We start from the raw sequence: 13,150 nt of genomic DNA, 5'->3' as shown, positions 1-13,150 counted from the left end.
TTCTGCTGCCACTTACCTTTATGTAAGTACACAATGCATCCCCTTTTGGCGCCCCCTGTGCGTCTCTGTACAATTTAATCTTGTCTTTCCCCTTCTCGTCCCGTGCAAGGAGTCCGCACTTGGAGAAAAGTTCTGTGAGTTCATCCAATGTTATATCCAATGGTAAACCAGATACATAGATTGCTGTGTTATGAGCTTCGTCTACTTCGAACCAAGTCGGTGGTTCCTGGGCTTTTCTTTTAGCTTCTGCTTTCTTTTCCTCCTTTTCTGCTTTCGAGAGGACAGGTTTCACGGGTCTTGGTGGAGATGCACTTTTAGCTTGTTCTGGATCTGTGAAGCCATATCCCATTTGATACCTGGCCATAAAATCCTCGTCCACCTAAAATATAATTCAAAATGATGAAGGATTCCAACATTGTTGAAACATGTAACTCTGGAAATAAACTCGATTTAGAAAAGGTTGGTACTTCACCTTGGGAAACCAAGCGCTCTTTTCTCGGTCCCATATGTACATGCTTCCATCGCTTGGATCTGTGTATGTATGAGTGTCATTCTCAAAGCCGTAAACACCACCAGGTGCTGCTACGGCAGGACCAGTTGCTTGTACATCTTGAGTATTTGTACCAGAACTCTCCGATTGTTTCACGACCCATTCATTCTTCTCCTGGTCAAATTTATATGTTATATTACTAACTTTGTCTGTATACAAATAGGTTTGACCGTCAAACTCATAATGCTTTGAAGGATCATCTTCATTTCCTGGTGCTTGTGAGGTAGAACTGTCCGAGCTTGGTACCCACTTATTTAGCTGAGCATTCCAAGTTAATGGCTTATCACTTTGAGAACCTGTAAGATAAATATATAATACATTAATACGAACGACTACTGAAATTTATACATGCAGTGTATCAGAACAATAATAGCAAACTCATTAATAAGATACTTTAATTAAGAATGACACAGCGATAATTACTACCGACCTGTATGCTCTTCTTCTTCTTCTTCTTCATCTTTCTTTTCTTCTTCCTCATCATCGGTATCAAATTCTTCGATTTGTTCTTCATCTATTCTACTCCGTACCTTAGGTTTTTCCTTTATAACTTTTGTAGGAACCTCATACTTCGTCTTTGATTTCACAGTCTCACCAGACTGGTCACCGTTAAGTTTGTCATCAAGACACTGATCTGCATTATCGTTAGAAGAAACTTCAACTCGTTCCTTATTCTGTACATATGAACTGTCTTCACTCATTTCAATCAATAATTCTCCCACCTATTTCTCGTAATTCTCCTTTTACTTATTTTTATTTTTAAATGCAACAATAGCAGTAACAATGCACTGCTCTCGAAATACCCCTAGTACTTTGGAGGTTATGTTATCACAATTACACCTAAAACGTCGGAGTCACGCAATTGTTTTCGTTACATTGTACCGCAAAAGCAACAGAAATATCGTTTATTATTCAGTTGCAGGAGAAATCAGACGAGAAATCGCATTATATGTCGATTTAAATTTCCCATTAACCAAGAGAGGTTAGAATACCAAGACCAATTAGATTATATACAACAACTGTCAATATCATTGCATTCTGTTACAATTCTTATTCTTCTTTGTTATAACCTTTGAACACTTTTTAGTTAATAAATTTCCACCGGCTAAACTTTTCGCGAAAAATAAAGGAAGTTTTGACGAAAATTGACAGCGGGCAGAAAACGTTGGAAACTTCCGATGCAAGTGCTCCATGCGACATTTTCGAGAACAATCGACGTTGCTTCGAGACTATCGAACTCGCCGAATAATTTTCAAATCCAAACATGATTTGACAAAAGTTATGAATTCAGATCCGTTTACCACTCTTACTGGGCAGTTCCAATAACGGAACATAATATAATCGATGAAACTCGTAATAAAAACATTATACATTTTATAAAAAAGAGAAATTGGAAATGATATGCTGGACAATAACTATCATTTCCCTTTGTAGGAATACTCTTGAGTAACAATAATAAAAGAAGAAGGAAATATACGCACTCGACAACCTACTCGAAACATCTTCATTTAATTTTCACTTTTAAATGAAGAAATTATCGGACAAATGTTTGAATCTTCTCTTCGACCCGCGCTTCGTGAAATCGATTCGACAATTCGCGGAATTAGGAATTATTCGTAAAGAAAATGTCTCAGAAAAGGAGTCGCGGTGAACCTCGTGAATGTTCGTTCTCATTCTTAACGCAGACATACTTCCCTTCGGAACTGTTCGGAATTGATTTCCAGTTGCTAAGCAACGTAGAGTTGAAGTTGGAAGCGTACACGCCGGGCCGGTAGTTAGTTCGCAGGTTGCGCGGCACAAGGTGCGAACATGGGGCTACCGGACTTGGACAACATACCGGGTAACCACGATTTTCATTAATTTCTCGAAAATCATCCCCAAACTCAACAGCTCCCTTAACAATCAGGGTATAAAAATAGATTCTCTCGAGATGCTTCCGCGAATGCACTCAAAACTTCCACTATTAAAACTTGAGGCGAAACTTGGTTTCACGTACATACCTGGCAGTAATTAGGAAAAGTAATAAAGAAACTATGCAAATAGTTAGAAAAAAAAAAATTGGAAAATCTAGTTTACGGGTAATCTCGTGATTTGCTGTATGAGAAACAATATAAAACGTTAATTAGTACCAGGAAACTCGGTAGAGTTTCGCGCCAAATACTAATACGTATTTCTCGGAGAATCGTTGCAAACGGAGAAATTTATTCGTTCGTTACATATATAATCTGTCCGAGGCTGTTTTGCGGATATTTGTCTGATAAACATGCAGAGGTATGTTTTGCTGAATGTTGGGATCCGGTTATTCTATCCTTGTGTACTAACAGGGGCTCGTTAAAGTTTCTTTTAATAAGTATAAACGAATTTATTTGTCCACCGCGGTAATTAGCATTTAACTAGATAGGACAATATTTGGGTTTCGGGCATTTTAATTTGATGTTCTTTATGGTAGCCGGTTTCGCCGCAATTAACGAGGCAGTAAAACGGTACCTACCTTTATTTTTCAGTATTATACGATTTATTATGATAAACAATTACATAATAAATTAATTCCAAATTACGTAAAAATTTAAGGCGTTATTTACATTTCTTTCATTCTTTTTAGTACTTCTATATATGGGTTAAAACGATTTTAAGGGCTCCGAGTATTCATATGCCACTCAATTATTTAAAAACTTCCAATTGTTATCTTTTTTCACGTCTATGGACATACGTTGCAGCTGGTTTTTCACGTTATCCTAAATTCTTCTATTTTATTGAACGAGCTGTTTTCGAATTATCCAGATCTATAATCACAGGGTCTTGCGTGTTTAATTATATATAGGAAAAATAATGGCCCTGCGTGTAAAAATGCGTAATCGACGACGCGTTAAAATTTATCTAATGTAATCTACGTGTGTTTATATATGCAGGTAAAATCTATATTCAATCCGCACATAAATAAATACTTAGACACTATTCCCGTAAGTGACCTAAAAACTGCTTCGCCCTCAACACTTACAAGAATTTCAACCATAAAAAAAAGATACGATTACTTCGAAAGCAAAGAAAGAAATCTCGTAACGAATTGGCCTTTGTTGCACTTCCCGTTCCCGTATTACATTTCAGGTATTCACTATCGATTAATAATTCCCTTTTAGGCCGTTGACCTACGGCAAGGTAAGGTAATGTAGTACTCCTGACCTGAAAAATAGGTGAAAAATTGATAACAACGTAATAAGCGAGGAACCATGAACACTATACCTTAATTTGTTCCCAGTACCTAAACCAACAATCTCTGATATTTCGGCTATTCATAACTTTCATAACCGGAAATAAAAATATCTCAATATCGAGATTTAATCCACTCCCGAGGCCGATTTTCAAAATCTATTTAAAGGGACACGTAAAATAAAACATCCTGATTGGTTAACACTTCCAGTTTATTATACCCGATACAATTTGTTACAAAACATGTAAAGACAGTGACATTTCGTTATTTCCTTACTCCATGGAGTTTGTTAAAGTATTCCTGAAAATCTTCAGGTCTTTCATCAACGGTAGACCTTACCTCCTGTTTCAGATTTATGAACCCGTTATTATTCGTCGTGTTCCTTTTTTCATGTACATTTGTAATCGGACTCATTATGCATTGCCCTCTTAAACAACGAATGCTTGAATGAATTATGCAATAAGAGCGTTTGAACTTTTGATAAGCAGAAAGCAAACGTGAACCCGGACGATATACGGGAGGATTTACATCACTGACCTTTGCCAACAAGCATCTTGGACGCTTACTTGATTCATGGTCCAACAGGGAATTTGCATACTCGAGTAACCGACTTCCTTCCACGGAGCACACTAATTCAATGATTCTCTATAATATCGCAAACATCTTGAGTTACATTAATTGTAATTGACAGCGCTCTGTCTTGAGAAATGACACGGTACTTTAAGGTTAAGTATATGCTACGAGAACCAAAGGTTAAGGGCTACAGGTGGTTCCGCACGAACTCTATCTTGAGTCTATACTTCGAGTTCTGCGACATGCAATTTGCAGTAATGAGTGGTGTCTAGGACAATAAATTTAAGAGCATTAACTGCATACGAGGCAATAATTAAATCCTTCTGGAAGGCTGCGATTAGGGGGGCTAGTAGATTGTAAAATACGTTTTGATCAAAGTGAGATCAAAAGAAAGTGAAAGGGGATAAGAAATATTTTTCTTCCAGGAAAATAACCAGTTTGAAATAAAAATTTAAGATGGCATTAAATACTGGAGTAAATGATTTAAGTACCGATGGCAGGGATCCTTGACGAAAATTTCTATTAAAAAAATGTCGGCGATTAAACTCTAAGAAGCAAGAAAAGATCATTTCCGTTTGCTTTCTTTTATTCGGGCCTGAATTTCTTTCTCATTGAAAACTCATGCCGTAAGATCTCAAATAATTTACTCTGGTTTCTAAAACCACCTGAACTTTTCATTTCAGACTTACCGTTCACCTGGAATCGTGTATACCGTGAAAACTAAAAATAAGAAACCTCCGGCCGCCGCGAGTTTATCATTTTTAAATATTAAAATTCTTTTATCTCCAATTTTTTTTCGACCGTAAAAAAAATAGTTCCGTAACCGAAATACATTTTACAATATACTAACCACTTTAAACCTCAACCGTTAGACCTTGAATTATTTATTTGATAACACATCTTTAAGGACACCCCCAGAAACCCTCTATAGATATGAATGGCGAGTAAAGACACCGCACGTGTCACGCTAAATTCCCTTCTCTGAGCACTCACAAGGCGTGCTTTGACCCTAATGAAAGGTCATACTGAAATAAAAGAAAACGCACAAGACGCGAAAGAAAGAATTGATTTTCCTTGCGCGACCTCGACTTCGTTCTCTGCCTAAAAGAAAATCAGGGAGTGTAGTAGCACGCACCTTCTTAATGGAGGTCGTCCAGGAGTCGCGATGCGAGATAACTAAGGATCGTTAACGTTCTTTGGAGTTCCCAGACTCGAAGGAAAGTTCTCCCTGGAATCATACTTAATACACTGTATTTTAAACGTTCTATCTGAGGACTCCAAGAGTTTAATTACTCTCGACAAATCCTCTAGGACATAAACTGTACGTAACAAGAAGTATTCTTCAAGAACCGCCTATTCCGAGATTCTTGCATCTTCCTTCCCTTCGTTATGTTTTTTAATTCAATAACTCATACAATTTAATATTTTTAATCGTTTTTTTTTTTGTAAAAAGTGTTTAATTACCATATGGTGAATTGTCACTTTTCCTGAAACCATCACCCAAGTCGGCACTGTTAGAAAGGATTAACGCATTATCCTTGCACCTTCTACCTTATTTAAAAATTGAAGCAAACCTGATCAGCCTCTTTTTTTCTCCTCAGACACAGGAGCCGTGTTCACCATCGGCCGCAGCCAATTCGCCGACAATGTGGCATCGCACTTCTTTATTCGAAGAGATCCAGTGATCAAAATCGCCTGCGGGGACGAACATTCGGCCGTGGTGTGCGGTAGGTAGTCAGAAATCATTTCCCACCTCGGAAAAGTAAGAGCAATGAAATAATAAGTAATAAAACGGAGTATAATTTACGAACCCCTTGTATTATGGTGAGGACGAAGCTGTCTCGTTAAATTTTCCAATCGGCGAAGTAAAGTCGAAGAAGGTCATCATTCAGTCCACGATGTTCTCTGTAAAATAGTAATGTGGTAACGATTTGCACCAAGCGTGGCAATCGATCTTTTTACAGGAGTCTATCGTGAAGCCACAATAGCGTTAGGTCACTCCTCCTGGCTGCAATTAGTCTCCTGGACGGGAATTATTCTCTGCGTGGCATTTTTATTTTTCCCGCTGGTTGATATTCAATTTCGCTAACGATAAGTCTATCAGAAATGTTTCCACTGCTTGAGGAGGTGGGTATTCATTTTGAAACGGTATCGAAATAGGGATCGAAGCTCGCATAATTTACAGCTGCTGCAGCGCACCGTGCCAGATGCTTGTACCTGCATAGGACAGCCACTGTCCACCGAATCGATAAGTACACGCCGTGCTCGAACTAATGTTCAACCGTTCTTCGTAAATTACCGAACTTGAAGTTAAACAAAGAGATTAAGAGCCGTTGCGAACATTCGTGTACCTTCGAGACATTTCTGACCCCCTAAGAACCCCAACTGGTCCACCGGAAACTTGTTTAGGGGATGGTTTAAGATTCAAGGATACAAGGGAAACTCTCATTAAGGGGTTACACCACTTTGACCCACCCAAAAATTACGGTTTTTCAAGAATTTTTTTTTAAGGATTAAAACGTTTTTATCCAAATTAAAGTACAGTAAGGTATTATACTACTATTAAACAAAAAAATGTTTTTTCGTATTTTTCTTATTTACAAAAATGGCGGCTTGAAAGGCGATTTACCGGAGCGCTGCGAAAATCGATGATCGTGCGGTGGGCACGATAACTCAGTCCAGGTTTAAGTTAGAACAATAAACTAAAAAGAATTAGTTTCTGTAGCCCAAAAGCTAGCGAGATACGTAGCCGTTTTAAAAAATATGCATTTTTCACAAATGGCATCGATTTGAAAGGAAAGATACGTATTTTGCTCTAAATTTCGTTAATTAATGTTGCATAAAAAATGCGAATATCAATACATTGAAAAAACCATACGTATTTCGCTAGGTAAACATATCACGAATAAAATAAAAAAAGAATCGAGACGATTTATTGAAAATTGGCGGAGCTAGAGTGCCCACCGATTTTTAAAATACAGTTTTAAAAAAAACGCGTTTTACCTATACACCTGCCCACCGCACGATCACCGATTTTCGCAGTGAGCGAGTTTAATAGTAGTATAATACCTTACTGTACTTTAATTTGGATAAAAACGTTTTAACTCTTAAAACAAAATTCTTGAAAAAACCGTAATTTTTGGGTGCGTCAAAGTGGTGTAACCCCTTAAGGAGTTGTATGTAGTTGTCATATTCGAAATTCAAGTATTTTCTTTTCTTAACTAAACTGCATTTTTTAAAAGTACAAAGCGTGATTTCATAGTACAATTATTGAACTTAACATGTCATTTTTTTTCAAGATATATTTAAAAAATTGGCGAGGTACAGAAATTCTCCGATAAAGTTTTGTTTTTTCTTTTTTTTGCGGTGACCACGATATCTCGAAAAGTATTTCACCGATCGGCTTAGAATTTTTAGGGCTTATTTTACACGTGGAGGACTGCTAAATGAAGGATTTTTCGAAATTCCTATTTTTACCAAAATGGCACTGGTTTTACTGAAAAATCACTTTTTTCGTCATATAACATTTTCGTTTTTCCTTAATAAAACGGCAAGTTTTAATAGAAAAAAAAGAATCCTTCTTTCATTCAGCAGTCCTCCATGTGTAGAATGAGCCTAACAATTTGAAACCGATCGGTGAAATACTTTTTGAGATATCGTGGTCATCGCAAAAGAAAAACTTTTTTAGAGAATTGCTGTACCTCGCCAACTTTTAAATATATCCTGACAAAAAAAATTGTACATTAAGTTGAATAATTGCACCATGAAATCACGCTCTGTTTTCAATTATAAAATTTTAGTTTTGAAAAAGAAATTCTTGAGTTTCCCCTATGACAACTGCCTATGACCCCTAAATAACCCAAGAATTAAACAAAAAACTATATTCTCGTGTCATTTGAAAAATGTTATTATACATATGATACAATAAAGACTTAGCTGAGTAAGGCTTGGAACAGCGTAAAACGTGGAACACAAATACACGGTGGAACTGAAATCTCGGAATAATAATTGTTCCAATATCGGACGGATCAAAGTGACTAGAATAATCAAGGTGAATTCTTTTTTGCAGAAAGTGGAAGACTCTTCGTTTTCGGCAGCAACGATTGGGGTCAGCTGGGTCTCGGCCATAAGAACCACGTCAGCAAACCTTCCTGCGTGAAGAGTAAGCAATAATTAGCAACGTCGGACATTAACGAAAGTAATACTGTACCAGAGGCACAGATAATACATTTTATTTCTGCACTTTAGTATTAAAGCCGGAGAAGGTGACACACGTCGCATGCGGGAGAGCCCACACTCTGATATGTACAGGTAGGTACATATTCATGCGACGAGACACTCGACACGAACGAGACGTGACGTACTTGTAGCATGAGTCGTTGAACCCCACGCTATATACCCAGATAAGCTAGTTTCAATGTTACTAGATTCCACGTTAACGATACGTAAGGGCTATCTATAAAAATGGCAATAACTTAACCGAGCGGAAGTGATCTTCAAGAAATACATCTGTTCTTCCTCGACCAGTTATCCTTTAATTATACGTCAAGTTACGAATTCAATGAACTTGTACAAGCGGTACAATTCGGGTAAAGCCCTCGCAACCGAAACTTCGGTTGCGAGGGCTGTTCAATAATTTGTAGAACGTCATTCCCCTGATAATTCCATCAGAGGGGCGCTCGCCATTAATATTCCACGAGCGGCAGATTACTTTCTTCGGTCGAAATTAATTGAGGCCACGCAGAGCTTTCCAAACGGGTGGCCGATATAGCGAATTACTCGTAAATGGAATATGAGTAAGTGAAGAGTGCCCGTCATTGATCACCGTTGCGATGGACAGCTGCGATAGAGTACATTGTGAAATGGCTGAGGACAAAAAAATCGATACATTAATATATAAATATATTGAGGCGTGCACTTATATACGTTATTTCATACAGGCGGACAGAAGATCTTTTCCTGCGGAAGTGATCAAGAGGGTCAACTAGGAAGAGGAGACCAGACGATTGGAGATTCCTCCAGCTCTCCAGTGCCAATCTATGATTGCGGATTAGCAGGGCAAAGAGTGGTACAAATGGCCGCAGGATCCCACCATTCGTTGGCTCTTACAAACGATGGAGGTATTTTAGCATGGGGCAGCAACAAAGATGGCCAATTGGGACTTTCTGAGGTTTCCGGCTCCGTGAACACTCCGACGAAGATCCACATCCCGGAACCGGTGAAAAAGATCAGTGCTGGGTATCATCACTCGGCTTTCTTGACCGGTAACATCCAAAGCGAGCTTTTTTTCAACCTCTCCGTAGAAGCTCATTTAATCTGTAAAAGTATTGTCGATGTTTCATTCATTTAGAAAGTGGATTGGTTTACGTCTGCGGCGAATCAGAGAGCGGCAAACTTGGAATAGTCACTAATTTTTCTACCTTATCGATGCCCAAGCAGATACAGTTGCCTGGTCCAGCTTTCAGTGTAGAATGTGGAGGACATCACACTTTTGTCTTAGCTGGTAATGGTATATTTAAGGCAAATTTCATACACAGTAGAATTAGAAATAGGGAGGCTGATGGTAATTAATTTCAAAATATTATTCATGATACATAAAATTTGAAATGAACTACTGCTAATATGAATAGGTGATAATATTCTGACTTATGGTGTTAAATGTGTAATTTTGGGTATTTAATAGAAAACGGTAACTTAGTTTGCTTTGGAAGCAATGCAAGTGGCCAATTAGGAATGGGTACTAATGTAACTGAGATCCCAACTCCGAAAATACTCCCCCGTGGTGCACTTCAAGATGAAAGGGTTACGAAAGTGGCAAGTGGAGAAAGCCATAGTGCTGTTATCACAGGTATCAAATTTGTCTTATTAACGTAACTGAATTTATAAGGAATTTCATGGTAAAACATTTTAACCCCTTACAGAATCAGGGAAGCTGTTCACTTGTGGTGACGGTCGATATGGGAAACTGGGTCTGGAAGAAAATGAAAATAATGTTCATGAACTGACACTGGCTAACCGATATCAAGAATTAATTATAACGGATGTAATTAATCTTAAACGGATGTAATGAATTTTAATGCAAAGCGAGTGGTTTAAAAATAATTATATATTATTTTTCTCCGATCAGGTTTCTTGCGGAGGATGTCACACTATTCTAGTTGGACGAAAACGTGAGACAGAGACACAAGATGAAAATGCTCAAAAGGTAATATACTAAATATTTATTAAAAATATTATTAAAGTTGAAAGGTCTTACACTTATATGTATGTTTCCTTTCAGGAATCTTTCATTCAGAAAAAAAGCTTACCACCTTTAAAAGTCCCTGTTGGTAGGTTTAAGAACGACGTGACGACAGAAAATACAGAACAAGGCGACGGAGAAAATAACATAGAGTCTGAAATTAAAGAGTCTTTAGATGTTTTAGAAAATACCGTCCAAAATGCTCACGAATCCGTAAATTGTATCGAAAAACCTGAAAGCCCTAAGAAACTTTCAGATTACATTATTGAAATGACAACAGAGAGTAAAGAAGAGGAGCAAAACTTGGAAGTTACAAAACAAATACTCAGTAATAACAACGGAGATATTATTGATACGATCGAAGAAACGCTGAACATCGAAAACAACACAGATGGAGTGAAAAGAATTACATCCGCAATAAGTGAGAGTTTTTCAGGCTCCGACATAAGTAGAGATCTCATAGAAGCAGAGAAAGACTCAGCAATGAAGGACACAGAAGCAATGAATGTAAAGGACGATCTTCCATCATCGCCAACTATACCTCCACCGAAACCTCCACGACTGAAGAGTGGAAGCATTGATAACTGTTCTTTAGACAAAGCAGCTTCCTCGTTGATAGAATTAGCATCGCCAAAAACGCCCAAAATTCTGTCGGTGGATCAGAAGGATTTACTGGAATCAAAGGACGCAGAAAATAATATTGAAAATACAGAGGTCAAAAACATTGCGAAAGAAGAGGAACAACAAACTACACAAAAAGAGTCTCCAAACAGTCAGAAGTCCCAGTCTGCAATATCGAAAGGAATTACTAAAGAAATTGAGGAAGTAGACGGACATATTGAAGGTGCGAAGGAGGAAGACAAGACAGAAAATACTACAGACAAAATTGAAAAAATCATATCCTCTGCAGGTGATACAGATGTTGTTACATCTGTGCCAACAAAGACTGGTTAGTGGTTGTTACTGCAAATTTAAAAAACAAAACATTTGCCTTCATATAATTACTTTTAAATCTATTATTTAGAAGTAACAATCGTAGTTACTGAAAAACATTTGTTTTTAGGAAAAATAGCAAAGCTGTTCAAGAGCCGAAGGCAACTAGACCTAGAAAATGGAATCAAAGAGAGCGGTGGAGTAAATCCCAAAGTAAAGGTATGTATTTGATATTTACATTTTCTTGAATTCTCATTGAAAACATATACTATATAAATATTTTCTTACTGTTGCAGTCGAAAACTTGTACTGTTCTTTAACCGAGAAGACTTCAACGTATTACAGTATCTCATTATATTTTTTTATAAAACGTACCACTACATTGATGGTTGGGACCAAAAAGAGTGGAATCGAAATTCGTAAGAAAATACCTGATACAAGTAGTCAGCCTTTGTTGCTTTTACTATCGCAATAAACACACATTACATTCAGTTGTATAAGGCTATCTCCGTGTGATCTAACTTCGCAATTAAGATTATAAATATGAGCAATAAAAGCAATTCTTTAATTAATTCAAAAAACAGATATTCATTATTATACGTTCGAATAATTATGTATGTATGACCATTCTGTGTGTATGACATACAGTAAATTCTACAGAACTTCGCATGAGCGGAAAGAGTTTCTCCCCAAATGCGACAAGGAGGAATAATAACCAATAGTGTCATCTGGTGCCTGAGATAATCATCCTGTGTTCAGTGGAAAATGTGGGCGGTTAACGCACTAACAACTTGAACCCCCCAGTAGCGGCCCAACTCAAGAATGAGATGGGAGCAGAAATAAGGAGGATCCCTGAGTTGGGCCGCCACTGGGGGTATCACGTGACAAGTGCGTTAGCCGTCCGCATTCTCCACCGAGGGCAGAACAGGACGCGATGGCGTGACCCTGCTCGTAAACAATCTCCGAACTGGGCGTTTATTGCGTATTTTTGACGAGAGCGCTCACTTCTCGCACTTTCATCTCACATGGGTTTATGCGCCGAATTGCGTATTCACTATATGAAAGATCGAGCGAAAAATCAAAACACCCAGGAGGTTTTCCATTTTGAATTTCGGTGCCGCAATCCGTGGAAGATGGCGTTCACGGCGTTTATTTTTCTATCTTTTCTTGTATGCTTCACCATTTCGCTTAAAAATTTGTGTCGAGCCAGTTCATATGAATGGTCTCGCATTTTCACCACCAAAAACGTTCCGTACTAACGTGGGCTACTAATTTTTCACATTTTCGCTCAATTTGCTTTACGTAATAGACCCTCTCATCTTTGTTGATTACAATTAATTTTTTTATACATCAAACAATGGACGTGTTCTAAGATACTTTAGAATCACTGGGAATTTTTAGATGGGCCCTTATTCATTTTGGGCTTTCTGATTGGTTAAAAGTTTGATACATCCTTTGCCCAACTTTTCATTACTTTTCTGGTCACTACCAGAGATGAGTTGGGAGATTGCTTACAGGCAGCATAGTATGATCGCATCCTGTGCTGCCATCTGGTTTCGTACGTTAGCTTTCACAGTTTTTTGCCCCCAAGGGCGGCGCAACGAATTTCTGATAGGAGCTCGCGCACTCGCGATGGCGGTACCAT

At 37.9% G+C, this 13,150-nt stretch overlaps 2 protein-coding genes across 2 annotated transcripts in view; one reads left to right on the top strand and one right to left on the bottom strand.

Annotated features, from left to right (window-relative positions):
• Positions 1-1,724, bottom strand: part of LOC105704058 (HIV Tat-specific factor 1 homolog) — a 74,729-nt gene extending 73,005 nt beyond the window's left edge. The window contains exons 1-3 of the mRNA XM_012432939.1: positions 981-1,724; positions 473-846; positions 17-379 (exon numbers count right to left, since the gene is read on the bottom strand). Coding sequence (XP_012288362.1) covers positions 17-379; positions 473-846; positions 981-1,251 — 1,008 coding nt within the window. The 5' untranslated portion in view covers positions 1,252-1,724. The remainder of the gene's footprint in view (positions 1-16; positions 380-472; positions 847-980) is intronic.
• A 2,741-nt stretch (positions 1,725-4,465) lies between these two features.
• LOC105703727 (X-linked retinitis pigmentosa GTPase regulator) lies at positions 4,466-12,086 on the top strand. The gene is made up of 12 exons (XM_023434624.1): positions 4,466-4,595; positions 5,933-6,058; positions 8,401-8,493; positions 8,580-8,642; positions 9,272-9,595; positions 9,682-9,834; positions 10,015-10,179; positions 10,253-10,374; positions 10,459-10,536; positions 10,612-11,521; positions 11,636-11,724; positions 11,802-12,086. The coding sequence occupies exons 1-12, from the start codon at positions 4,466-4,468 to the stop codon at positions 11,823-11,825; spliced, it is 2,277 nt and encodes a 758-aa protein (XP_023290392.1). The 3' UTR covers positions 11,826-12,086.
• The last annotated feature ends 1,064 nt before the right edge of the window (positions 12,087-13,150 follow it).

Source organism: Orussus abietinus, unplaced genomic scaffold, assembly GCF_000612105.2.
Source record: "Orussus abietinus isolate OABI.00-Male unplaced genomic scaffold, Oabi_2.0 scaffold4, whole genome shotgun sequence".
NCBI lineage: Eukaryota > Metazoa > Arthropoda > Insecta > Hymenoptera > Orussidae > Orussus > Orussus abietinus.
Note: the sequence above shows the minus strand (reverse complement) of the source record. Positions and strands in the feature narration are given on the sequence as shown.

What these genes read in the sequence shown, in the direction of transcription:
- LOC105703727 (XM_023434624.1), top strand. Translation starts at nt 4,466, where the DNA reads ATGACACGGTACTTTAAGGTTAAGTATATGCTACGAGAACCAAAGGTT. An exon ending in CCACACTCTGATATGTACAG is followed by an intron (nt 8,643 to 9,271) that starts GTAGGTACATAT and finishes TATTTCATACAG; the next exon opens with GCGGACAGAAGATCTTTTCC. An exon ending in ATCTGTGCCAACAAAGACTG is followed by an intron (nt 11,522 to 11,635) that starts GTTAGTGGTTGT and finishes ATTTGTTTTTAG; the next exon opens with GAAAAATAGCAAAGCTGTTC.